We start from the raw sequence: 26121 nt of genomic DNA on the forward strand, positions 1-26121 counted from the left end.
CGTCCGTTAATGCCCGTTGTACTCCCTGTTTTAACTTGCAAATAAAACAGTCGTGATTTTGCCAAACTTCCTGGGTCAGTCTGAATATTGATGTATGAGTAAGATCTGCATCCCCATCCATCTCAGATACTGTTACCTCGTCTTAAAGGACAGCTGAGTTCACCTTCATCTGCCTTGGCATTTCTAAAACAGTCTTGGAGTTGATACTTGTCTTTAAATTGCTGAATGCCCTTCTTAAAAGTATAATAGGTTCCTTACTTAACTTGAATAGCTTTGCCATTCTTAAAGTGTACACATGGGTTATGCTTTCCCTGAACTGCTTTAGAGCACTTCTAATATAGTCATAACGTTTCTACTTAACTTGGAATTGTATAACACACTTCTGAAAAGTATCATTGGTCAAACTGTCTATTCCTATGCTTAGAAAGTGATATATTTAAAATACCAATAGGTTATACTGACCTTGAATAGCTCCTGCTCTTCTAAAACTGTAATACTGGGTTGTGCTTTCCCTGAACTGCTTTAGAGCACTTCTAAAATAGTTTACTGTATTCATACTTATCCTTGAGTAGCTTTAGGCTTCTAGGTAACATACAAGAGTGACATTGGTGTGCAACGGTATCCACTCTTGAAAGAAGAAAGTTACATAGGCTGCTAGAGATACTTGTAACCAGTGTTGGGATAACTAATTGACTCTGTGAAAAAACACTATTGTATAACCAATAGGATTCTATTATCCTTGAATTACTTATTGCAATCTCAGTTATATGATATGTATATATGTTATGTTCCCCACAATTTATCTTGGCCTACTTGTATTTAAATACATTATTTTTACTATAGCTAGTGTTTGAGTGTTTCTTTAGACCCATATGTATGCTACAATTTCTTTGTACCTAGCTACAACCCTCTCTCCCTTCTAAGATAAGCCTGGCTGCTCTGGCTACGCTACAAACTGTTCTTGGGTGGTACAGCCTTACACTAGGAGTGGAGTTTTGTACTGCCTCTGATATGGTTCTGTGAAGCCCTTAGAAAAACTGTTCTAACGAGAGACCCGCCAGTGCCTGCCACTGAAGCAATCAGCAAGTGCTGTTGGAAGAACACCAGACCCAACATTCCACATGATTGATTCTCACACACCTAAGATGGTACAACGCAGGCACTTGGTAACATGCTCACCTCAGCCAAGACGCAGACTCCCATAACCACCACGGAAAAGTGAGAATAATCCTTGGGAAACTGAAGGAGTACTTTGAGAACAAAGCAAACATGGTCCTAGAGCTACCAATTGTTCTTGAGAAAGCAGTGCATGGGCGAGTGTGTGGTCCACTACATTGATGCTCTTCAGCTTTATTGCTTCAAGTAGTTAAGAGATCAACTCTTAATGAACACCTCAGAACCTGCCATACAGGAAAGATTTTGGAGCGTACAAAAAAAATCTAAGCTCCAACATTCCGTTTAGGTAGCAAGATGGGCGGAGATTGGAAATTCTGGGGACTAGGTAATGACATGCAACCAAATGAGCAGGGGGATTACCAGTGATGCGAGTGACCACGAAGTGTTACACTTTATTTATTTATTTGAATCGTGGTGCTGTTAAGAATGCTTGCTTAGTTACAAGGCATACATACATAGATGATAGCTTCAGACAATTACAGTAAGAGCATAACAGTGAATACATAGATTGGTGGGCAAGTATATGGTGCCAGCCACATCTTACATGGCGGCAGCTACATAAAGTTGCAAGGTCAGCTTTGGTGTACAAGAGCATGGTGCCAGCCACATGTTGCATGGCGGCAGCTACAAACAGTTGCGGGGTCAAGATATGCATATATCAGAGCTACCTAAGGGTTGAATGGCGGCAGCATCTCATGAATGCGTGGTGATGTTCAATGGGCAAGTGCGTGGTGACTGGCACAGATAAATAGGAGAGAAGCTACAGATAGGTGCGTGGTTGGTTTCATACATAGAATAGTATGGGGCCAGTCCCTTATTGGACGATGGAAAGTGCATACTATTACATAGGTTTAAACCAACAGGCACTCGCCTAGAGCAAATGTCATGGAATGGCGGGCAACTACATACACTTACTGGATTGAGAGGAGAAGGGAGGAAGGAACGACTAAGGGGTAGGTGAAGGGGGTAGGGACAAACTTGGGCAGGCAGGGGGGTGGAGAGTGGGGACATGAGGAGGGTACGGGGAGTAGGCTGGGGGGTAAGAAATACAGGGGGCAGCAGGGAGAGATTGAGACGTACGGAGGCAGCGGCGGGGGGGCATTCACTCACATTGGCGACCAAGGGGAGGGGGTGGGGGCATTCACTCACGCTGTGACCAGTAAAGCGCCAAGGTACAACAAGCCTAATAAAATACCAACCAAATAGAGGAAAATTAATACAAGACTACAGGGACCATGCTTACGCAGGTGCGATTGGTGGAAAATCAGGCTGAAAAGAGACTGCACGCAATGAAGAGTCTCTTAAATGCAGTCAGGAGGACATTAAGCCAGGATGTGCACAAAATAGAGCAAACAGGCCAGAGTGAGAATGATGCTGGAAGACTCTAGTCTCACTCAAATAGTTCAGTCGACAAGACACCAATTAAAATGCTGGTGGGTAACGATTGCCATACATCATGGTGGATGCCCTCATGTTCATGTCTGGAAAAAAAAAGATGAACCATAAAGCCAACAGAATATGGGATGAGCCCCATCAATTCTATTGCATTTGTCTGGATCATCCTGGCCGGGCCATGGTATGCAACTTTAATGTGGTCAATATGTTTCTGCCGTTGTCGGGTGGGGTGAAAAGAAAATGGCACTGAAAGTCAAATATTGCCTTGGTGAGTTATGATCCATTTTGACCATCAATAAGGAAACACACTGGTTTAGAGGTGTGGATACTAAAAAGGTTTCAATAATCAAATCGATCTACTGTCTGTATTAAAAAAGTGCATAGTACTAAAGAGAGGAACGCAACCCAAGGTTCACAGGGCCATGCCAGTACAAATCGCACTAGTGGATGAACTGTGTAAGGAACTTGAACAGCAGTGCAACCGAGACCTCTTACAGCCCAATAGGTTATCGGAATGTTTTTCCTGTTCTTGTCAGGAAGCCCGATAACTCTTTGGGTGTGTCAGCCTGAGGAACCTCAATTCAAGAATTTGTTGATCAATGCCCTTTACACAATATTGACAAGATGTTTGCAACTCCTGAACTTGCAACTGTATTCTGTGCTCCCGAAGCAACGTCAGCATATCAAAAAATAGTTATCCGAGGAATCTAAACCACTCACTTTGTAACATCCATGGAGCCTACCAGTATTGCTGTATACTATTTGGGTTGGCCTCAGCTGCTGCTGTTGTCCAGCGACTCATGCAAGAGTTATTTTGTGGAATGAAGTGAGTTAACGCCATCCAAGATCTACTGGTCACTGGATCTAGCAGAGCAAGGTGCACAGCTGCTCAGTTTTGAGTGTTATTGGGACCGAGGGCATCGCCCAAAGCTCAGAAACTGCAGGATCTGAATAGGGGAAGTAAACTACCTAATTCCCACTGCACTACACAATGTGTGCAGTGGACATGAAACCGAAGAAAGGCAAAGTTCATACAATGTTAAAATTGCTCCCATAGAGGCATGGATCAACTGACGTTATTCTTGTGATTAGTAGAATACTGTTCCAAATGTGTAGTCAACTTTGCTTCAAGAGCAGGCATATGAGAGAAGTGTTAAAGTAAAACACACCATTCAGCTGGTCATAAAAATACTAGTCAAAGTTTGAGTTGTTGACGAGCGACAACATCAATGCACCCACTTTAAGTATGTTTGACATCCTAGTCCAGACACAGAGCCCGGACCAAGAGGAATCTCAATAGAAGCACACGTTCCATCAATCTCGGTCGAGACACTTAAGGCAAAGATTGTGGGTCACCTGTATATGGCGGAGGAAAAGAAAACTGCCACTGAGCTGAGACAGGAAGGTAAATTAAAGGACGAGAGCAGGGTAAGAAAAAAGAAGAAAAATCCCCAGCGATGCTAAGTGCTTTTGATACCGACCGTGTGGAGAATAGGACTGGAGAGCAATGCGCTGGGCAGGGCTCGGCCGTCGACCATCCGTGACCAAAAGGGAAGAAAGGTGTGGGAAGTGGGAGCAGCCACTACTGCTCTCTACTAAACTACCCGGCCTTTGTGCCTACTGCCACCTAACCGTCTGACATAATGTAGCCCGGCTCTTGCCAACCCTAGGCTCTAGCAGTTAGCCATACCTTGTTTTGGGTCCTCTCTCTAGGTCCCCTTCATCTGTGGTTACTGTTGTTCTGTGAACTGTCCAATTAAGGCTCTCTCCAACTCTCTATGTCCCCACCCCACCGGGGGTACTGTTGTACTGGTGTCTCCTGTCTACTCCTCCTGTGTGACCCCTCCAACCCTCATGCATATCATGCACAGCCCAGCATCGCGCAATGCAGCTTTCCTTCGCTCGGTCCTCCTTCTACTTTCCGCCTCTCACCCACTACAGTGCTTTCCATTTCTCCCATCCTCTCTAAGTGCTACTCGATCTCCTATCCTATCACTCCTCTCTCCAACTGACCACTTTCTGCTCTCCTCTCACCTGAGACTCTCTGCCCCTCAGGCTAAGGCCACCCCAGCACTGCCACCTACCTTCTCAGTCATTCGACCCATGAAGCGTGTGTCACTGGATGCCTTTTGCCTCTACTTTCTCTGCTGCTCCTACGCCTTTGGCTGACTCACACTGTGACACAGCCCTCTCTAACCTGCATCTTTCTATCTCCAACAATCTGGACGTTCTTGCTCCTGTCATGAGGATCCGTCTGAAGCATACCTCCAAGTGCAACTCTTGGATGACTGACTTCGCTGACCTGAAACGCAAGTGCTGGGTGGCTGAGAGGAAGTGGAGAGGTTTGAGCGCAGCCTCTGACAAACTGCCCTGCTGCCTGCTCCAAAGGCAATACAGACTGTCCTGTCCAAGAAGAGAGTCCACATCCAGGTCCGCGTCTCTGTAGCCTCTAACAACATGGCCAAGCTCTTTAAAATCAAATCTGCAAGGAGCTGGCCAATGCTTCTGCAGGCTCCACCTCTCCTCTTCCCTCCCAGGCCCTCTCTACGGCTCTGGCTTCTCACTTCACCACTAAAACTAATGACATCCTGTCTTCTCTGTCCCCCTACTCTCCCTCTACCTCTCTCGACCTCCCTCTGGCCGCCACTACCTCTCCTCCTCCTTTCTCCTCTTTCGCTACGACAACGCCTGATGATGTTTCTAGACGAGTCCCATCTATGAAGGTGTTGTCCAAACAGGTGCTCCCCTGCTCCTCCAGAATCATCAAGGACCACATTGAAACCCTCGCTCCAGCCTTGGCCGATTTCTGCAATCACTCTTTCGCCACTGTATCTTTCTCCTCTCTCCTCAAGCACTCCCTTGTGCACCCCTTCTTAAACTTTCTGTGGATCCTACCTGTCTGGCAAACTATTGCCAGATTTTTCTATCACTCCTTTCCTGGGCAAACTCCTGGAAAAGCTGGCCATCTCCCAACTTACGCTCCACACTGTTGTCTCCATTTTTCTTTCTTCAGAGCAGCCAGAGGCACGTAAACTGCTCTCCTGAACACCCGCAAAGATCTGCTCACTTATCTTGGTCTCAGTCTTCCTTCTGTCCTCATCCTCCTTGCCCTTTCCTCTGCTTTTGACACGATCAATCGCACCATCCTGATCAATCGACTTTGTGAGAACCTGGGTATCACGTATCGGGCCCAGGAGTGGTTAACCTCCTTCCTACTGGACTGATCCTCCCAGGTCCGACTTGGATCCTTCCTCTACCACCACCTCTCTATCCACATGTGGTGTTCCCCAGGGCTCTATCCTCTCACCCTTGCTTTTCAATGTCTACTTGGCCCCTTTGGCCCACCTGATCTCTATCTTCACATGACATGCAGCTCTCTTTCAGGCTCCGTCAGCCTCCTCTCCTGCTCATTTCTGACTGTTCATCCACGATTCAAGATTGGCACGCCTCCAACAATCTCTGCCTTAATGCCAGTAAGATCTAGATCTTTCTCATTGGTCCCCCTGCTCCCGCTTTCCCTCTCTTTCTGGCCACCCTCCTTGGGCCCTCTTCTTTTCTCACAGCACGGACCTCATCAAGTAGGCGTACTATCAGCTGCACCTCATCATAGGATATTCTTCCTTTTCTCGCTTTTCCCCAGAAACTCACTGTCTCAAGAGGCCTGGGTCTTTCTAGGCTTCACTACTGCAACAGCCCCTTTCTCAATCTGCCTTCCTCTACTCTCCGCCTTCTATAACTAATCCACAACAGTACTGCGAGACTTGTCCTTGGCCTCAAGCCCTGAAATCTCTCCACTGGTCTCAGTGGCTGCAAGGATCATCTTCCAGACAGGGCTTTCTGGGGCCAGGCCCGCACTACATCCAACTCGCTCCTCCTAAATACCTTCCTTCTTGAGCCCTTCGCTCAGCTACCTCAAACTCTGAAGGTTAGACACTTCTCTAGACGGAGAGTGAGGGGTAGATCGCTCTCTACAGGTGCCTTTCTCTGGAATGGCCTCCCTTCCCCTCTCAAACTCTAGCCGGACCACCTGAAGTTCTGAAAGCAGCTCAAGGCCTTTCTTTTCTCCTCTGCTTTCTCTCTCTCTCCCCTGCTGACCTACCTGTCTGCTGGACTGACTGGTTGCTTGACTACACGCAGAGTCTCACTGGGTACCAGGCTTCCCCATGCCCCACTTAGGAGGGCCATAATGATGGTTTTCCCCCCTCACCAAATTAGGAGAAACAATTGTGCTTTTGGAGAGGAGTTGGTTCCTGGTCACCAAAATTGAAAAAAATGTGTGCTATATATATATTACTACAGCTACCAGAATTTCTTGAGACTTAAATTGAAAGTAATCAGTAACACCTGAAAAGACTGCCTCCCTGAAGATTGTTAGAGACATAAAAGCGCTTCGAGGGGAAGAGCAACTGATACAAAACTGGGAACTAGAGTGCGCGCCTCATCTTCTTTTTTCCCCCATGATCAGTCTACCTTGCACTGTCTCTGGGCCTACCGGGCACCTGTAATTGTAACCTTCAGCCCCCTGCCTCCTTGTACTTATCCAGAGCCGTGCTGCACTTAATAAGAGCAATGCTGCTCTGACTGCACTTCCCCTTCTCCCTGGCACTTCCCCCTCTCCCTTCCCCCTGCACTTTGCATTCTCTCACTTGCACAATCTGAATGACACAAGGCCTAGTAAGATCGGTTGTCTTGTCCCACCTCTGTCTTCCCTCCCTTGTCTTATTGCTCCTAGAAACACTTGTGTACAGGTGCATTATAAATGACATGACGACATACATCATCCGCACGATGGCCCTGCGTAAAGATAAAACATATTTTTGGGATGCTGCCAAAAAGTGCTTTGGTTGCGTCCAAGGATGGACTATCACACAAGTATGGTGGAAAGGGGACAGGACGTAGGAGTACAACATACATAGCCCTTCTTCCCTTTATAATCGCCAGGCTACCCTTCCAATTAATAATGGAGAATACACCCTTTAAGTTCTGTCCCAGTTGTAACAAGAAATTTCCCTGGAAGGACTTGCACCGGGTGTGTAACCTCAGCCTTCCCAGGGATTACAACAAGGGTCATTGTAAAGCTTGTAAGCATTTTAAACCCAAGACCCTAAAGGACCGAAAGACAAAGTGCTGGGCCCACCACGCCATGCAGGCCGAATCCGCCATGTATGTGGAGGGTGCTTCTAGCGACGGCAGCATCTCCGTCTTTTCGGACAACGAAGGCAATAGGGAACCTACTGATTCCCACGTGCAATCCTCCGACCCCAACAGACAGGCTGGTGGCACTCTTACAGGCATGACACCCAGTGGCATTAGCACAGTCATGTCATCCCACGCAAAACCCACAACCCAAGGCCAGACGACAACAAGATTGTTGTCATGGCCACAAGGGGAAGGTCCACAAGCTCCCTGTCCTCTGGGCATTCGCGATCACGCTTGCCGCACGACAGGCCCCCAAGGTAGAGAGATAAATCTGACTCGGACGCTGTGTCCAATACTGTGCCCGAAGACAGAGCGTGGAGAGATGCAGTACTGGCATTCCCCTCTGCCGAAACTCGACAGTTTTCCATAATGTCGAAATCGGCAAAACACCTGCAGACATCAAAATTGTTGCACTCAGTCAAGAAACATGTCCCGAAACACTGCTTCAAAGGCGGACTTCGAAACACCATACCTCGAAGAGCCACAAACCCCATAGGTTAAAGGAGAGTGCATCACATAGGGGGACAAAGACAGCGGTTCCCAGGGGGGAGGGTACCGTGGCTGCAACTATGAAACACAAGAAGCAACCTACACCAGAACTACCCCCTGCTCCAGTCACTATACCAAGTTCCTCACAGTGTCCGGCTGAGGGTATAAAGTGATGAGACGTATGTCCTTTACGGCTGATATTTCTGTTTTGAGAAAAACCCTCAATCTATGGGTCATCTTCTGAACACACCATCTTCTACTGGGGCGACAATGTCTCAACCCCCAGCAAAAAGAGCCAGGCCAGACACTTTTCAAGACACCCCTCAGCAGGACCCAAACCAATTTTATCTCTCACCCTCATACAGATTCTGATGGTCAAGAGAACCTAGGGGAGGTAGATCATTATTTTGATGACGATGAAGAAGACGTCCATGTCTTACTCTCTCCACGTAATGTAAAACCTCCAGTGGCGGATTCACCAGTTGACAACCAACTTAAATTTAATGACATGCTTCTAAAGTCAGCAAAGCATTTTCAAATTCAAACAGAGGAAACGGAGGTTGACACTTTGTCGCAGACATATTGGGCGACAAAAAAAGCTGTAACCCAATTTATACCATTATTAAAATCTGTACAAAGAAGGATCCAACCCTCTCTAGAAACCCCTAACCTCATGCTGGCAGTAAAACCCAGAATTGAGAAGATGTTCTGCCCAACCCATCACATCCCCTCTACATAAGGGGTCAATTAAAACCGGATTCAGTGGTAGTTACCACGACAAGAAAGAGGGTGGGAACACCATTCGCTTCATCAGAAGCAGCCCCGATAAAGAGAGTAAGAAACTATACACTTTTGGAAGAAAAGTGGCCACCTCTGCAGCTTTTCAAACCAGAGTTGCCAACACCACCACTCTGCTTGCCAGTTACAACTGCCACAAGTGGGAGGAAATAGTCCCCTTAATGGCCTCAGCTTAACTGTCTCGCAGTAGCAGAGGGTAAGGCTGTATCTAACTGTATCTTAAAAAATAATTAAGATGCAGCCGACAACGCAGGCAGAATTTTAGCAGGGGGCACAATTATAAAGCGCCATGTCAGGATTCATATTAGAGACACGGGCAACCCTCCTTAATATGCTGGTAGAGCCTAACATGTTTTTCAGCAAAGGAGTACAGGATGCATTAAAGAGTGTATAGGAAGAGTATGACGCTCTTAAGTCTCTGGGTCAACTTGCCAATAAGCCCTCGGGCCACAGGTGCGGAAATAATTTTCGTTGTTTTAGGGGCCAAAATTTGCAGAGAGGATCTGGATATAACCAAGGTCAGGATTCATCTTAAGGTTCCAATCAAGGGCAATCGTCTCAAGGTTTCCACAGGAGCCAGTGAAGATCTTGCAGCCGGGGCTTATCTTCTTCTAAAAGGGGTGGGTCCACACCCCTGAAGCAATGACCACCTGCTTCAGGTACCCTCCCATGTCACTCCAGTAGGAGGACGGATAACACACTTCACCCACGCATGGGAGGGAATCGCCTCAGACAAGTGGGTGCTTTCTACTGTAGCAGGCGGTTATTGCATAGAACTACTGCAGCATCACTCCTTCCACCCCCCGTGACAAAGAGCCACCACAAGGGAGGAGCAGCGCATATTCCTGGAAGAGGTTGCAGCGCTACTGTTAAAGAATGTTGTAAAGCGTCCTGGTGAACCAGGTAAACAAGGGTATTATGGCGTGTGGTCTGGAGCTCATGCAGTAAAGCTGTGTTTACATCGAGCTCCGGCATTCATCCTACTAGGATCCTGTAAATGGCACTTATTTGCCAGTTTTACTGCACCTAGCTTGTCAAGATAACTGTCTGACAATCTCTACTGACCAGATCGAGTGAACTTTGGCATACCCAAGGCCACAGAGGCGTTGAAAAGCCAACTCTGAGCCAGACAAGCGTGCCGAAAACTGTAGGCAAGATGGTGGCGTACGTGCAAAGCACCACTCTATAGAAGCAGTGCTGAAGAGTGCCTGTACAACAAGTCAACGATACCTGCAGTCATTGAACACAACAGTGCAAAGGACCAACTGCAAAAAGCCCCCCACCCACCCTTTTGCCCTGAGGTGCCCTGCGAGGGCGGAGCTTCAAACATTGCCGACGCACGCCTTGGTTCGCTGCCCAGTGACTCACCCGAGAGGTTGCCCGAGACCTGGACGTTACGACGAAGCCTGGTGGACGCCGAATCAGAGACCGAAGATCAGTAGCTACACAGGTATAAAATGCTGAGGGTAGAGGTTAGCAAGGTACAGAGGGCAACGGGCAGCAGGCATCTCCCACACCACAGATGGCTGGATGCTCTGGGACCCTACGAGCATTTGAGCTGCCTGAAAGTCGTACCGGAGAATGCGGCATGCAAAGCCTGACCCACACCAGGTGGCGGGCGCTCGCCAGAAGTGAAGGGGAACCCGCTGAGCGAACGGAGGACCTCATTAGCTGATCAGGCTCTAAAGCAAGACTCTCCTGCTTACTGCAAGGCCTGAGGCTGGGCAACCTCTGCTGGAATTCACAGCGCAACTGGGAAGCGAAACAGTAGACGACAAGCCTTCTGTGGAACGCACATGAGAAGGAAACAGCGAGCGCATCCGCGGTACAGAGCCCTCTCTCTTTCTTACTGCCGTACAGGGCTCGGACCACTCCTGCAAACACATAAAACAGACCTCTGAAGCACCCACAGCTGGGAAGTGTCTAACACGCAATGCTTACAAACTACTGAAAACAAAGGCGCTTCAGTCCAGCTGTACAGCAAGGTGAGTGATTGTGCCAGCACTCTTTAAATAGACATTTTATCGGGTGTGGGGTGCTACCCTGGATAAGTCTACCAGTATTTACTGAACTACAGAGTGAGCATGTTGCAAGGGTAAGCAGTGTCCCCTGACAGGACCTGACAAGCTTACTTAAGCCTGCAGATCACTGGCGCAAGCGCTGCCTATATGAAAAGCCCAAGTACTGACAGAACTCTTTGAGCCACAGACCCCAGAGTGTAACTCACTCAGGAGATATGGTCATTTTCAAGACTGTTAAATACAATAAACATAGGATGCATTGAATATCAAAGTAGGTCCAAATCAACAGTCCCATTAGTCGTGTACATGATTTGACGTTTCAGTATTAAAAGAATACGAAAATGTAATGAGAAAAAAATCATAAGAAGGAAAATTATAACAAACATACCACATGTCAGTTCGGGAATAAAGGGTATTGTAGGAGACGTGTAGAAAAATCCAAAATAGAAAAGTATACATATTTTTATTTAGCCTTGGTTCAAGTCCACATTGTGTTAATAACTCATTAGTAGTAACCAAATTTAAAACCCGACTTGCACCCAAACATTGCAGTGGTTAGTTATAGGTGGAATCTCCTCATGCTCTTAAGTGCCCCTGATGTCACCATGTTACTCTCCACTCATGCTGGTAAATGGAACTTGGGTATTGCATGATAAGTATCTCCAAAGATGTCTGTTGACGTCATGAAATATTCAGCTATAGGTGGTGTTATCTGCAAAATGTGTGATGGCTAATATATCAACACTGCTGTACAATAATGATGGAGTCGTGCGCTAACCCATTGTCTTGTGGTAAGAATGTTAAGTCTATGAAGACAGAGTGAGTGGAAATTCAATAATAACAAAATGGTTATGCTTGACAATCCATCAGTTACTCTAAAAATAATGAGCGTGATAGAGTAGTGCCATATTGGATTAGAATTTTACTGTAGTGGGCTCTTGTCCCGGATGGGATGATGATGTTATCAAGATGCCAGATGGGGATATGCACTATGGATGTACCCAGCGCTTGGCATATCTGAAAAGGGGGAATTGATATATATTCCATGTTTGAAATTAATCACCTCAGTAAAGCATTAGATGTCATAATCAGTAGTTGATCCAAATATAAGATTTTTTATATATATATAACATAGAATCTCTCGCCTGGGTTGGTAAATGCGGCAATAAAAGCTTGTGGCTGGTGTATGATTACTCTAATCACCGGAGGTTGTCAATTCTTTGAGTATAATACCAATGCGGTCTGTTAAAATTAACAAAATTGTCATTTCAACAAGTGATGATAGTAAAACCATAGTAAAGTGACTGTGCCTACAGCCCCAGCGGTCAAGTTATCAAGAATCACTTGCTCCTGTGAGTGGTACGGAATAGCTAAAGAGTAAAGGGCCACCTATCCCAAAATAAAAGAGCTTGCAAGAGCTTTCTTATAATTTTCCTTCTTATGATTTTTTCTCATTTCATTTTTGTATTTTTTTAATACTGAAATGTCAAATCATGTACATGACTCTAATGGGCTGTTGATTTGTACCTACTGTGATATTCAATGTCTGTTCATTGTATTTAACATCCTTGAAAATGACCACAAGGTCGAAGCACATGTCGGCTGTTCACATTAGGAATACATTTGCTTTCTGTAACATATTATCTGCAAATTTGATGACTCATTTAAATTGGATCTTTCAAACCCTAATTATCTTTATCTTGCTATCCAGTCGCAAGTAATCCATTTCAGAATCAATCTTTAGTTTCACTACTTCCAAACCCTGGGTAGGTGAGTTTGGTGAATAGGGTGTTTGCGGCGGTGTTCAATGTCAGATTCTAACTAAGATTGGTCACTAGCGGACAGGTATACTATCAAACCCATCACCCATATTTTCTTTACTCGGGAGATAAACCCTATCTTAACGCATAGGGATAGCAGTCACTGCTCAAGGGATGGTAGTGCAAGGCTACAGGTGATGGACACCAAAACACCAAGTAAATTATTGCAGCAGACAACTAAGCCACGTCACGCTCGCACAGACCAGCAGTCTCAATAGAAAGCCATGCGGCAACAAAGAAGGAATCCCCTGAGTGCACCACTGAGGCACATTGATGTTAAGACCAGCAGCAACGGCCCAGGCAGACAATATGCCTGCTACAAGAATAAACAGAAAGGCAGTATAATGGACTCCCTTGCAGGGCTAAGGAAGATGCTGGTACCAACCGCAACAGAAAGTGGTCCAGGAAAAACGGACACAGAAGCCCGCTCAGATCCGCAAGGAGACGAGGTGCTAGCAGCGATTGCAGCCCTAAGAACCTCGCTGGAACATAAAATAGATGTACAACTACTACGAAAAGATGTGAGAACTCTGGCAGAGTGAGTCTCAAACACAGAGGAACAGCTAAAAGAAACCACTGCCACTACTACTGACCTAACTGCCAGGCTGAAAACGCTAGAAACTAAAAATCTCTTACTTGAGCAGAGGGCTGAAGACGTGAAAGCCACTCCCGCAGAAATAACGTCAGGATTCTTGGCATACCAGAGGACACAGAGGGGAGGGACCCTACAACCTATATCGAAAACCTGTTCCTACAAGAAGTTGACCCGAGCAAACTGTCAAGGATTTGTAGTAGAGAGAGTGCACAGATCTCTCTGAAAGCCGCCCCCACCCGAGTCGCATCCCTGCCCAATTCTAGCCAAAATACGGAATTTCTGTGACTGAGAAGTACTGCTGCAGTTCTCCAGAGATGGTGGAGAGAGAGAACGCGTTGGCTCAAAGGTAGCTATATACCCGGATTACAACCCCATAGTGCAGAAACAACGAAACCGATTCATTACAATCAAAGCCAGGCTCCGAAAGAAAGGGATGCATGCTCACGTACCCTGCAGGGCTCAAATGATATATGATGGCAGATCAAGATACTTCTAAACCCCTGAGGCAGTAACGATGTGGCTAGTACGCAACAACCTGGACATGTATGAAGATCCTGCGCAACAAGGGACAGCCATTTCGACACAATGGTCGACAAATACCACTGCACCCTATCGCTATGAATAACCAGACAGTGAGAATAGTACTACTACAACTGCATTACAAACTGTGTGACAAGATATGAACAAACTTGTTGAAGTAGCAGCTAAAACGCTGGTGACCCAGCCCACTGAGTTCCGATGGAGTTCCCCCTCCAGCCCCCTGATCCATATGGACACTTGGCAGGCTACCCCTGCTGAACCACCTCCTGGTTGGTGCCTGCTCAGGAAAGCGAGCACCGGCAGGCCTGAGCAAACAATATCTGTTGGGCATAGTTGGAACCCCACGTTCCGGGGTTGGTTACAGAAGTTTAGTTCGATTTACCCAACCAAGAAGATGTTTGATGCCTCTTGTTCTCTATACTGTACAAATATATAAGAATAAGCAAAAAAGGTGATTGTTTAAACCATGTACCGCACTGCATGCAATTCCACATTCAAGTATTCCCTGGAATACAGAGCTGCAGTGCTCGCTATTCAGTAAAACATGTATGGAACGATGAGATTAAAATGATCACATAGAATGTGAGAGGCCTTGGTACATACATACGCAGAAACAGGGTAAGTCATATCTTCAACGCAAGAAGATTTCGATAACCCCTCTTATAAGGGACCCACCTGACCAGCAAGGAGCAAGAGACTAGTAAAATACTGGGGAGGCGCAGTATATGGGGCCCTGTACTCCAAGTACGCAATAGGTGTCCTCACATGGTTTAATGGCTCGCTACCCTTTCAGTTTCTGAGTTGTGATAAAGATATCGAGGGCAGAAACATCATCCTTAAGGGGTATATTGGCAGCATGGAGGTAGTTATAGTTCATACTTATTTCCCAAACCATGCTATACCAGCACACATACAAACACCGATAGCCCGTGGGACAGGGATTTTAATTGTGTGTGCTACATAACTCAAGACCGGTCCATACCGCTTAGGTCTCAAACCTCCCCAGTGGCAATGACCCTCTATACTGCACTGACTTAGCAGATGTATGGCCAGAGATTCACCCAGACCTGAGAGAATACTCCTACTACTCCTCCCCACATGACCTTCACACAAGGCTAGATTACATTTTTGTGAGAACTGAACACCTACAGAACTTTGCTAGCACAGAATATATTGGCCCTGTAATATCAGACCACTCTCCCCTTATTGTGATGTGGTATTGTGAGGTGCCACATACTACCGTTCCGACATTGCGCATGCCTATTGATGCACTGTTAAACCTGACTTTTAGAGAACAACTTAGCGAAACACTGACACTTTTCCTCAAAGAAAACATTGGCAGCGTAGAAAGATGGGAAGTCTGGGAAACTCTATAGGTGGTTACTAGAGAAGTTATCGCAGGGGCCAGAGATGTTGGGAAACAACTGAAGGTGGAACTCGAGGTTCTAGAAAGTAAAGTGAGAGAATTGGAAACAATACAACCCGCAGGCAGAGTCGCTGAGCGTACCCTTCGGGAAAGCCGGCTCGACCGCCAAACCACTATTTGCGAGCGAGTATCCAAGTTTGACTACATCGCCAGTACCGCGCGTGCACATACAGAAGGGGACAAGTCAGGGAAACTCCTTGCCTGGCTATGCCGCAGGGGAACACCCCAAAACACTGATCACCCTATTGAGAAACAAATGTGGGGAACCATGCAGAGCGCAATCGGCAATCAATGACATATTTGACACTTATTACGCCACACTATATAGCCATAATACCCACGTCCCTGCAGACAACATAGAGGAGGCCTTCACTGAAATTAAGCTCCCATCACTCACTTTCAAGCAACGTGACCTCTTAGACCAACCCTTCACCTTACAAGAACTAGAAGACGCACTTACCGCATCGGCCTCAGGGAAGACGATGGGTAGCAATGGCTTCCCTGCAGACTTTTACAAAACATACCAAAGCACAGTAGCCCCGACACTCCTGAAGGTCTTTGAGGAGACCTTCGAAACAGGGAAAATTCCGGACACAATGAGAGAAAAATGGATAGTTCCCATTCTTAAACCAGGGAAACAAGCAGATGTGTGATTCGTACAGACCATTGGCTATGCTCAATTGTGATGTAAAACTGTTGATGAAAATGCTGGCATCCCGAATCAGGTGATGTATAGCGACACCAATACATATGGATCAAACTGGTTATGTCCCAGATTGCAACACTACCTTGAACCTACGCAGGCTACACCACATAATCGAACAGACAACCGGGCACCCAGAGCAATACGTAGTAGCATCACTAGATGCAGTTAAAGCTTTTCATTTAGTTTATTGGAAATGGATTCAGGCTGCATTGGTTTTGGGGCACATTTCAGAAGGTGGTTCAACATACTTTACACTTCCCCCCCCCACTGCTAGAGTCAGAATGGGAGACATGTATCCAAACTATGGGACATTCAGAGGGGGGACTCGCCAAGGGTGTAGTCACTCTCCAATGCTCCATATACTAGCACAGGAACCTATTGCTGCATACCTTAGGTGGGAATACCTTGAGGCTGGGATACATATATGATATGATAGTTCATTTATATTGCGCCTATACACAATGTGTTTCAAAGCGCTTCAAGGCAAGGGAGGGAACAAGGGAAAATACAATGGCATTCTTACAGGCCATGAACAGTAAAGATGTGAAATTAACTATCGTACTCGGCCTGACGACATTTCAGATACTGCAAGAGATAAGACATAGATAAGGAAAGAAGTGGGATAATGGGAAGGAAATGGAAACAGACAGGCAACTACTGTACTAGGCCTGACAACATTTCAGATAGTACTGGGGGGGGGGGGGGTGGAGACAGACAAGGGTGCTATCATACTAGGTCCAGTGCATAGGCGAAAGTAAGGGGAGAAGATAGGGAAAGGGAGAGGAGGAGAGAACAGAGTAAGCAGTCAAAAAGAGTGGAGAAGCAAGAGGGGAGAGCGAATACAATTGCAGAGGTCAGTAGTAACACATAATGCTGCAAGCGTGGATACAAGATGAAGATGAAGAGGGGAAGGGAAGAGCATGATTCAGGGGCACCATGAGAAAGGGTGACACAACGTGAATCAATGAAGTCCTTAAAAGTCAAATCCAGCATTGGCCACAAGACTGTGATGGTGAAACCAGAATGCATCAGGACAGACTCCCGCAGAAGTAGGCTGGTGGAGCAGGAGCAGGGTAGACGAATCAAGCAAAACGGGCAAAACCTGTGTGCGAGAAGGAGGGGCACAAGGGAACATCACAGGGGACCAGGAGGGGTGTGGATGGCCTGTGGGGGCAGATGGAGTAAACACATGTTGGTGCATGCTTACCTGCTGTCTGAGCAGGGGTTCGGGCCCTGTATCCTCCTGGTAAGGAAATGCCTCTCATTTACTCACATTGTACGCCGATGATGTTACTTTAACTAAACCAACCACACCAGTTCCCCCTAGTACTTGAAATATTAGACACCTTTGCAAGGTTCTCTCGGATCACATTCAATAAACAAAAATCATGTCTTTTCCCCCTGGCATCAAGCTAACCTCAAACCTGGACTGGGGATTGAAGTGGGAGAATGATTTTTAGATACCTGGGCATAAGGGTTGCACCTACTCCGGAACAAAAACACGCTCTAAACACACTAAGAGGAGTGGAGGGAGTTAAAATATCAATGGTATTTTGGTCCCGGCTACCTCTCTCACTTATGGGCAGGGTGGCCATTACAAAGATGATCATATTCCCACGTTTGTTATACGGATTCACAAATGTCACTTATTATATTACAGCTCCCTTCTTTTCAGGAATTGGAAACCACACTTAGAACCTTTTTATGGGGCCCCAAGAGACATAGACTGTCTACAACAATACTGTCACCCCCTTTGAACAAGGCAGAATACAGCTACCAAAGCTAGAATACTACTATCTGGCATCACAACTTAGCTTCACTGCCAAATGGTTGGCAGTTGAACCTGTTAAGACAGATTTCTGAACTCTGACCTGGTGGGCAGAGGTTCAGAATGCCAGCCTATTTTCTTGGAACAGGGTAACCTTCTGGACAAGCCAGACCAATCAAGGTAGCATTGGCGGCTATCAAGACTAGGTCTCAGGAGGGGTGAGGGTGAATGAAAGACCTCAATGAGCACACAGAGGAAAGGACACTTACAAATCACTCCCAGTCAGGTGTATATATATATTAAAAATACAAATACATTTATTTGAAGGACTTTGAGGTTCAACACACAATACCAAATCACAGTAATACTTTCAAGCCAACACAATCCTACTAAAATGTATATATACAAAGGACCAAATGGGCCTAAAGGGTTTATGCGCGAAATGGGTCTACAACCCAGAAAGGGAAGGAAGCAGGTAGGGCAAATAGTCTTTAGGCAGTTCTGCATCAAACACAACCCTAACTGAAAGGCAGTCCGATCCTAAAATGAGAGGAGTCTAGTGCTCAAATGTACTTGCGATGCTGGTGCACACGGTAGTGCAGATGGGCAAAACGGGGTCTTTTGTAGGGGCTTTAGCAGCTCAGGAAGGTGGGTGAGGTGATGCAGAATAGGTTCCCGCTATTTGTGGAGGGTCTCCCCTTGAGGGCAGAGCAGGTTCCAAGAGTTGGGATTAGTTCCCTAATTCACACTAGCAGTGTAAAGGAGAGGGGGGCCCTCAGTGGCCACTTGTGCGTAACAATGGATGGATACGCTAGGGGCCACCAGTTAGGGTTGCAATTACTCACCGACCACCGGTGCACTCCAGACCAAACATCGGCAGTCAAGTCCACTACGGTTGCAGGTTCAAATGCGGCAATCTCGTGGCTCTGTGGCTTTCAGCATTGATTCCCAAATGGGACAGTGGTGATTTCTCTGCTCCTGGTGGATGGATTAGGCCAGCCCCGCTATAGCAGGCTTCAGGGCACAGTGGGGCACAGCTGCAATGAGTTTGCAAAGTTTGTCACCACGGCTGGGCGACACGGTAACCGTGTGTACTCCTGTTCGGGTGCTCTCTCTTTACTGCAGACTTGGGAACGCCAAGTGTATGAAATTCAGTGTGAGAGTGCCGTGAACACAGAGCTTACGATGTACCAAGTTTCAAGGGCCTCCTCGAAACGGCAGCGGTATCAGAGCCAAGGTCCTTCGTAGACCTTCTAGGACGACCAGATGCACAGGGGTCCAGCGGGACGAAAGCGGGCTCAGGGTGCCAAACATTCCAGCGGTTCCTCAACTCGGCTTCTTAGTTTCAGGATACTTCGATCCTATCCTTCGTTCAGTGAGAACTCCACAAATCGACATGGTATGGGTGTTTGGAGCCTTCCCTTATGCAACATCTCCTTTGCGCCAAAACGAAGAGGACCTATTGGGAGATCTGCTCACATAGAGGTATACCATACACGGACCAATCATGGACCACAGTGCTCTGCTCCCAGGCATTCACAGCACACTAGAATCTCTGGCACCCAGGATGTGTATTGGAACCAGACAGTCCAGCCCATATCCTGGAAGCACACACACAAGGCATGCAGAATCTCGCGAAAGCTTGGCGTTTCACGGGAGAATGCATGCCCAAATAAGGACTGGCCTGGGTCGGCTCGACTTGGGGAAGGTGAAGGGGCAAGATGGCCAAAGGATAGGACCAAGAACTTCGTGCCATGGCCATTTGGAGCCAGGCCACCTATTCGTGCCAAACGCGGTTTGCATGGCAGGAAAGGGTTACAAATATATGAAAAGATAAGCTGCCACCAGCCCAGCCAAAGGCACACCTGCATTTCTCCTAAAAATTCCTTTGAGAGTATTTAGGGCCTTTTGAAATGACAGGAAGACCCAGGTGCACTATAATGGAAGGTACATTGTGCAATTGCAACATGTTGCAGAAACGTTGCAACATTAACAAGGACTAAGGGAAAAAGTCTCCCAGTACTGACTGTCTGTAAGGGGATGTCAGTTTCCCCATAAGAAAGTGAGCGAAAAGCCCAGGGGAGTGCAGCAGAAGGCTGTGCTCCTCTGGTAAAGTCAGACTATGGTGTTTAAACAACTGGAGAGGAAATATTAACTTAGTTGATGCTGCACTTGCAGTTCAAATTGCTTTCAGAAACTTTTCTGTACAGTCTTTTACTTCTCTTTAACACATTTCTTTTTTGTAGGTAGATTGTTTCTTGGACTTCTCAAATTCTATAATAAAATACCTTTCTCTTAACCTTCCTTTTAACCAAAACCTTAGTTGAAATCTGAATTTTACTTTCTGCTTTCAGTTAACATCAGATTACACATGCTGAACCTTGTGTGCACATTTCATCTCTGACTTCAGTTTTCATTACATTTAACCTAAATCCCTAAAGCTCCAACAATTCCTTCTGGGACTACTTTTCCTGTGATGCTGAATGAACTTCCTTACGTTGTGCATACAGGCGCGTACTCGGAAGTAGAAGAGACAAAATGTTTATATTCAAGCCGATCGCGGCTTATGAAGTTACTGCTTTTTTCTACTGTAAGGAGGTAAAGGTACTTTCACAATTTTAGTTCAAAGGTACTTTCTCAATTTTAGTTCGCAATCAGTATTCAGCAGTTTATATTAAAGCGACCTAAGCGATCGCCAACGCTTGCTATCCACTTGTAGAAAATGCGTAGTGACTCGCGCTCCTTAAAGGGATAGTCCAGTAAAAAAATGTATTTAAAAAATAGATTGCAATATTAAAAAAAAAAAAAAAATACTAGCACTTTTTTTTTTTAAACTTCCTATGTAAAATTTTGAGCTATTCAAGCTCAAAATTAGCAAAATCAAGCACATGGGCGCATCCATTTTGTGAAATGGATGCCCGCCTGTGCCGGCTTTTGCTTTTGCAGCACTAATGAAGGAAAAGCCAGCCAGCTGTAGTAAACAAAAGCTACCGCTGGGTGGCTTTTCCTTCATTGGTGCTGTACTCGGAGGACGGGGACCGGAGACCAGAGCAGGAAAGCTGCATCTGAATCTCGGTAAGTGCCATTTATTTATTTTTTAAAAAATAAGCACTAGCTGGGTTTTTTCTTTCTAAGTTTTCCGGGCTGGAGGAGCCCGGAAAACTTAGAAATAAAACTGCAGCTTTAAAAACGTTGTATTTATGTTTGCAGTCGCTTTTGAAGCAATCGCAAACATAAATACAACGTTGTGTTTGAAAACGCTGCGGTTTTTCTTTCAAAGTTGCTCAGGCTCCTCCGCAACGCGGTTGTGTTAACATGCCGCGGTGTTTCTGCCTACAGCCGATTTCCCATTTGGGGCTGTCGGGGTCCCCCGTGGGGAGCCCGAGAGCCCCAAATGGGAAATCAGATTTAGGCAGAAACACAACCGCGTTGTGTTTCTGCCTGCCTTGGCCTTCGGAGAGCACCGGAGACCCAAAGTATAGCCATAGCAGGCAGAAACACAACGCGGTTGTGTTTGAAAACGCTTCAGTTTTTCTTTCCGAGCCGGAGGAGCCTGAGAAACTTGGACAGAAAAACTGCAGCGTTTTCAAACACAACGTTGTATTTATGTTTGACCGCAAACATAAATACGTTTTTAAAGCTGCGGTTTTATTTCTAAGTTTTCCGGGCTCCTCCAGCCCGGAAAACTTAGAAAAAAAAAAACTGCAGCTAGTGCTTATTTTAAAAAAAATAAATAAATAGCACTTACCGAGATTCAGCTGCAGCTTTCCTGCTCTGGTCTCTGGTCCCCGTCCTCCGCATACAGCACCAATGAAGGAAAAGCCACCCAGCGGTAGATTTTGTTTACTACAGCTGGCTGGCTTTTCCTTCATTAGTGCCGCAAAAGCCAGCACAGGCAGGCATCCATTTCACAAAATGGATGCGCCCATGTGCTCGCTTTTGCCAATTTTGAGCTTGAATAGCTCAAAATTTTACATAGGAAGTTTAAAAAAAAAGTGCTAGTATTTTTTTTTTTTTTAATGTTGCCTATCTATTTTTTAAATACATTTTTTTTTTACTGGACTATCCCTTTAACTCGTACACGCTCATAAATGAAGCCGAGCACAACGAAAAGGAAATCACCACCCGAGTAACAGCTGTTTTACCGAGGCTTTACCTCAACCTCTGGAGCGGAGTTACGCTTTCATACACAATGACTCCACCCCACTCTCTCTTTCACTCGCTGCCTTCATGCGAGTCTCGAAGAAGCGCTTTCAAAAATATTTACAATAATAGTACAGTCGCTATTTAACGCTTACATTTCCAAACTCATTTTAAGCGTTTTTTGACTTTGTAAGTGTGAAATAATAATGTTCCTGTTTCACAAACAGTTCCACACTACCTGCTGCGCAGCTCACTTAATCCAAAACACATTTCTGGACTTGAACATGCTTTTACTGCACCAAGCTTATCAAAATGCTGCGCTCCCACCAAATTTAGTTGATTGAAGATCACTCCAACTCCTGCTCACTGCTTCAGACTTGAAAGGTTCAAATTGGTAGGCTTTAAGGGTAGCTAAAAGAAACTTAGCTACTCGTTATTGGGGAAAGTGATGAAAGGCAGTTTAGAATGGGCAGAAAACACAATCTTCACTTAACATTCTAAATTGGAACCCAGCTGCACTGATCCACCATTTTGGTCTGGGTTCAAGCCCAATCCTCCATTTTGAGCAGAGCTCAGTGGATCTCTGAGAAAAAAGATTAAGGAAAACTAACAACCTTTTTCCTTTGCTCCCAAAGTCACCACCCACATACTTATATGTACATCCAACACCTCCAACTCAAGTTCTTGGCCTAACCTTACCAGCCTGGCCCCTGATGTCCCTGACAGATGCATACAGCTCTGCCATTCTTTATCAAGAAAAACACTGCCTTTCTCACAGAGAGCTCACTCCACTAGCTACTCTTGCCTTTCTCTCAAACGTCCCACTGGACACCATTTGCAAAGCAGCTACATAGAGCTCAGTACACACTTTCCCTCAGCACTATTGCATTGACAAGCACTCTAAAGCAGAAACTGAGGTGGGACAAGTGGTTCTAAAACATTTATTTGAAGCTGGACCTTCTCACCACCTTCTAACACTGCTCGCTAATCTATGCATAGCATGTGATCTAAGCAGATTCCACAAGCCTCAGAAGTGATACATTACTCACCGTAATCATATTTCTGATGCTTGTATCTGCTTAGATTCACATGCGCCCGCCCTTCCCTCCTTGGAGTAGAAGGTGCATAGATGTTTATTCTGAACGTCATTGGACTTTAGCTGATGCATATCTGCTTTAATACACCTGTACTCGCGCTACACTTTTGTCAAACTCCTGTCAGAAACAAAACAATCCGAGGGACCTTGATGAGTGCAGGACCATGGGTACAGTGAACGTCACACTTGGGATAGTATTACTGACACACCCTGTCGACACCCCTTTTCGAGTTCTGAAAAAAACTGTAATACTCTGCTGCTTCCACTAGATGTCGGTCTATGCATAGCATGTGAATCTAACAGATACAAGCATCGGAAATACAATTACGGTGAGTAAAGTATCCCATATAGTCTGGTTGTTTTATCTGATTTGTGTGTGTTTTTAGGCATCTCTTTAAAGCAATGTTATGTTAGCCCTTTTTTTCACACTATTTGCAAATCACTTGCCTGGCAGGGCGCACCCCTAACACCACCACCATTGATCTAGCCACTCGTCCCTGCACCCACAAAGGAGGTAAATCCCAAAATAAATGTTTTCCATTTCCAGAACTGTGTACCACCTCCTATCCCTATTACACCTTCATCCCTTCATTCACATTTATTGCTGGGGCTCCCACAGCGCCCCCTCACATCAGGTGTCCTGCCAGACTTGTGTAGGAGTGTGGCTAAGGTAAACAGGATAGGCAGTATACATGCGTTTTGGCACACTTTCCATATCCACCACAAAGTGGCATTATTCCCACACATTTTGAAAGGAGAACTTTAAAGGACTAATGAGAAGGTAGTACACATGGAATTGCTTTTCTCATTGAAACAGTTTTGAGGTCCAACTATTAGCATCTCCATGGTTTCTTCTCATTGTCCCTCTTTTCTACCCATCTCTAGCTTGCACTACACACCGGACGAGAGCCACCTCCCATCTGGAGGGTGCAGAAAGCTCTACTGCAGAAATTTACCCCAGAGATCAAAGATGGACAGCGCCAGTTCTGCGCAACAAGTAATGTAAGTCTTTCCTGTTTCTTTGCCTCCCATTTGTTCCTTTGTTTCTGACCAGCAAAAAGCTCCCTCCTGCCACCTGGAGGCTTTACTGATTTTCTCTGCTTCAACCCTCTGTGTTCTTACAGTACTTGGGGTATTTTGGTGATGCCAAGAACAGGTACCAGCGTCTCTATGTGAAATTCCTGGAGAATATTAACAAAAAGGACTATGTGCGTGTTTGCTCCAAGAAGCCCTGGCATCGGCCCATGCAGGCTATAAGGTAACTGCTCAAAAAGGAGTGTGATGGGAACTTGAATGAGTTAGAGCTTTGTGGTTTACAGGCTAAGTGCGCTCTGGTGTGGATGCACACACTTGTATCAGCCTGCTTATAAATCAAAGGATCTGGTACAGTTCACCAGATCACTACTGAATGTGCTCATTTTCCTGTATGTTTTGCTACTTTTTTATGGTGAACAAGCACCCCATCTCTATCCCCCCCTCGCTTTCCCCAACTACCCTTATATAGAATTTAAAATATACCTTAAACCTGTGCTTCCCCCTCAGCCCCGCCCCCCCCCAATGCCTTAAATGTGGCGTAATGGCCGCTTCAGTAAATGTGGTGAAATGGCTGAGATGAGTTAGGCTGGTGCCTTCTCAAAAGCGTGTTTAAAAGGGTGACACACTACTGAATGTGTAAAAAAGCATGAGACTGTGGAAAGAATGCACTCAAAACCACTTTGAGCTGAATGTCTTCTATGCAAGATGCTACTTCGAACTCATAAACAAAGTCATACATATGGGCAAGTGGCTATGAACTGGCCAGTTCTCAACCACTACCAACAGTCAAACATCACATAACTCGCAGGTATAGCATTTTACATTTTATTTAGGATAAACTCGAACTAGGACACATGGGCTCTGTACACCTTTTTGTTAAACCCAAATGTGCTAATCTTGCATTCTTCCCCCTTCTTGTCCTCTATTGCTCTATGGGTGTATAAAATACTTACTTTGAAGAGACCATATCGTTACAATGCATGACCTAAAAAGAAAACGCAATATTTTTCTAGCTGTGTTTATCTCTGCAAATATATCCAACCCTTCCATGGAATAAACAGCTAATGATGTCCTACCTAGTGCTACTGTGAGGTGAAATGTTAAACTCTCTCAAAGGATTATCTTTGCATTTTCCTTGGCCAGTTACTCGCCTTTTCCCTGTCGAGGCCTATTCAATGATGTAAAAAATGTTGATTTGTTTGAAAGACCATATGCTTCGAGGGCTTTAAGTACACACTAGGTACACTGCTTTGCCCTGTGATTTCCCTCACACAACTTGCTTTGAATACCTTAATGGTTGACAGATTAACTAGTCGTTAAGGTCTGGACAGAAACCTGAGTTGAGTCGACAGGGAACCATGTTAAAATCCAGTTCACTGCAACAGTGAACCCTGGTTGTCAAGGCATGAGTGTTAGGGAGAATTCTGATTTCTGTGCTAATCTCCTTCAACCTTAGAGACCCCCAGCTCTTTGGCTGGACTTTAGGACTTTTAATTTTAACCCTGAGGCATCTACATTTTGTATGGTGACACACCGCACCGTCCGTGCAGTCTCACAGAGTTATCCTTTAGATTTCTCATAAGGTTAAAATACCTATTCTTGTGTGAACTATTGTTCCCAAGAATAGTAAAGTCAATTTAACTTTACTTGCCTTTTCTCTTTGTGGGTCCAGTTCACCCCATCATATGTGGAGTGCTGGGAGGTTACTTGGTAGCCCCTTATCCTATTTACTCATGCACCATTTTTTATGTTACTCTCACTACTTTAAATGGCTGGTGGCAGTGGTTTGATCTTCCTACAATTGTGCTTTATTTACGGCAGGCTGAATCCTCAGCTGCAGTATAGCACCCATGGGTGACCATTGTGTCTTCTTTTTTCGCCAGTTTCTGTTTGTGAGGTCTTTCTTGGGGTTTA

General features: G+C 45.6%; 1 protein-coding gene across 1 annotated transcript in view; it reads left to right on the forward strand.

The window, feature by feature from the left end:
* Window positions 1–26121, forward strand: part of PRR12 (proline rich 12) — an 886666-nt gene that overhangs the window by 521332 nt on the left and 339213 nt on the right. Inside the window, exons 7-8 of the mRNA XM_069605180.1 lie at window positions 24058–24174; window positions 24297–24430. Of these exons, the coding sequence (XP_069461281.1) occupies window positions 24058–24174; window positions 24297–24430 (251 nt within the window). The remainder of the gene's footprint in view (window positions 1–24057; window positions 24175–24296; window positions 24431–26121) is intronic.

This window comes from Ambystoma mexicanum, chromosome 1p (genome assembly GCF_040938575.1).
Source record: "Ambystoma mexicanum isolate Mex_15411 chromosome 1p, UKY_AmexF1_1, whole genome shotgun sequence".
Lineage (NCBI taxonomy): Eukaryota > Metazoa > Chordata > Amphibia > Caudata > Ambystomatidae > Ambystoma > Ambystoma mexicanum.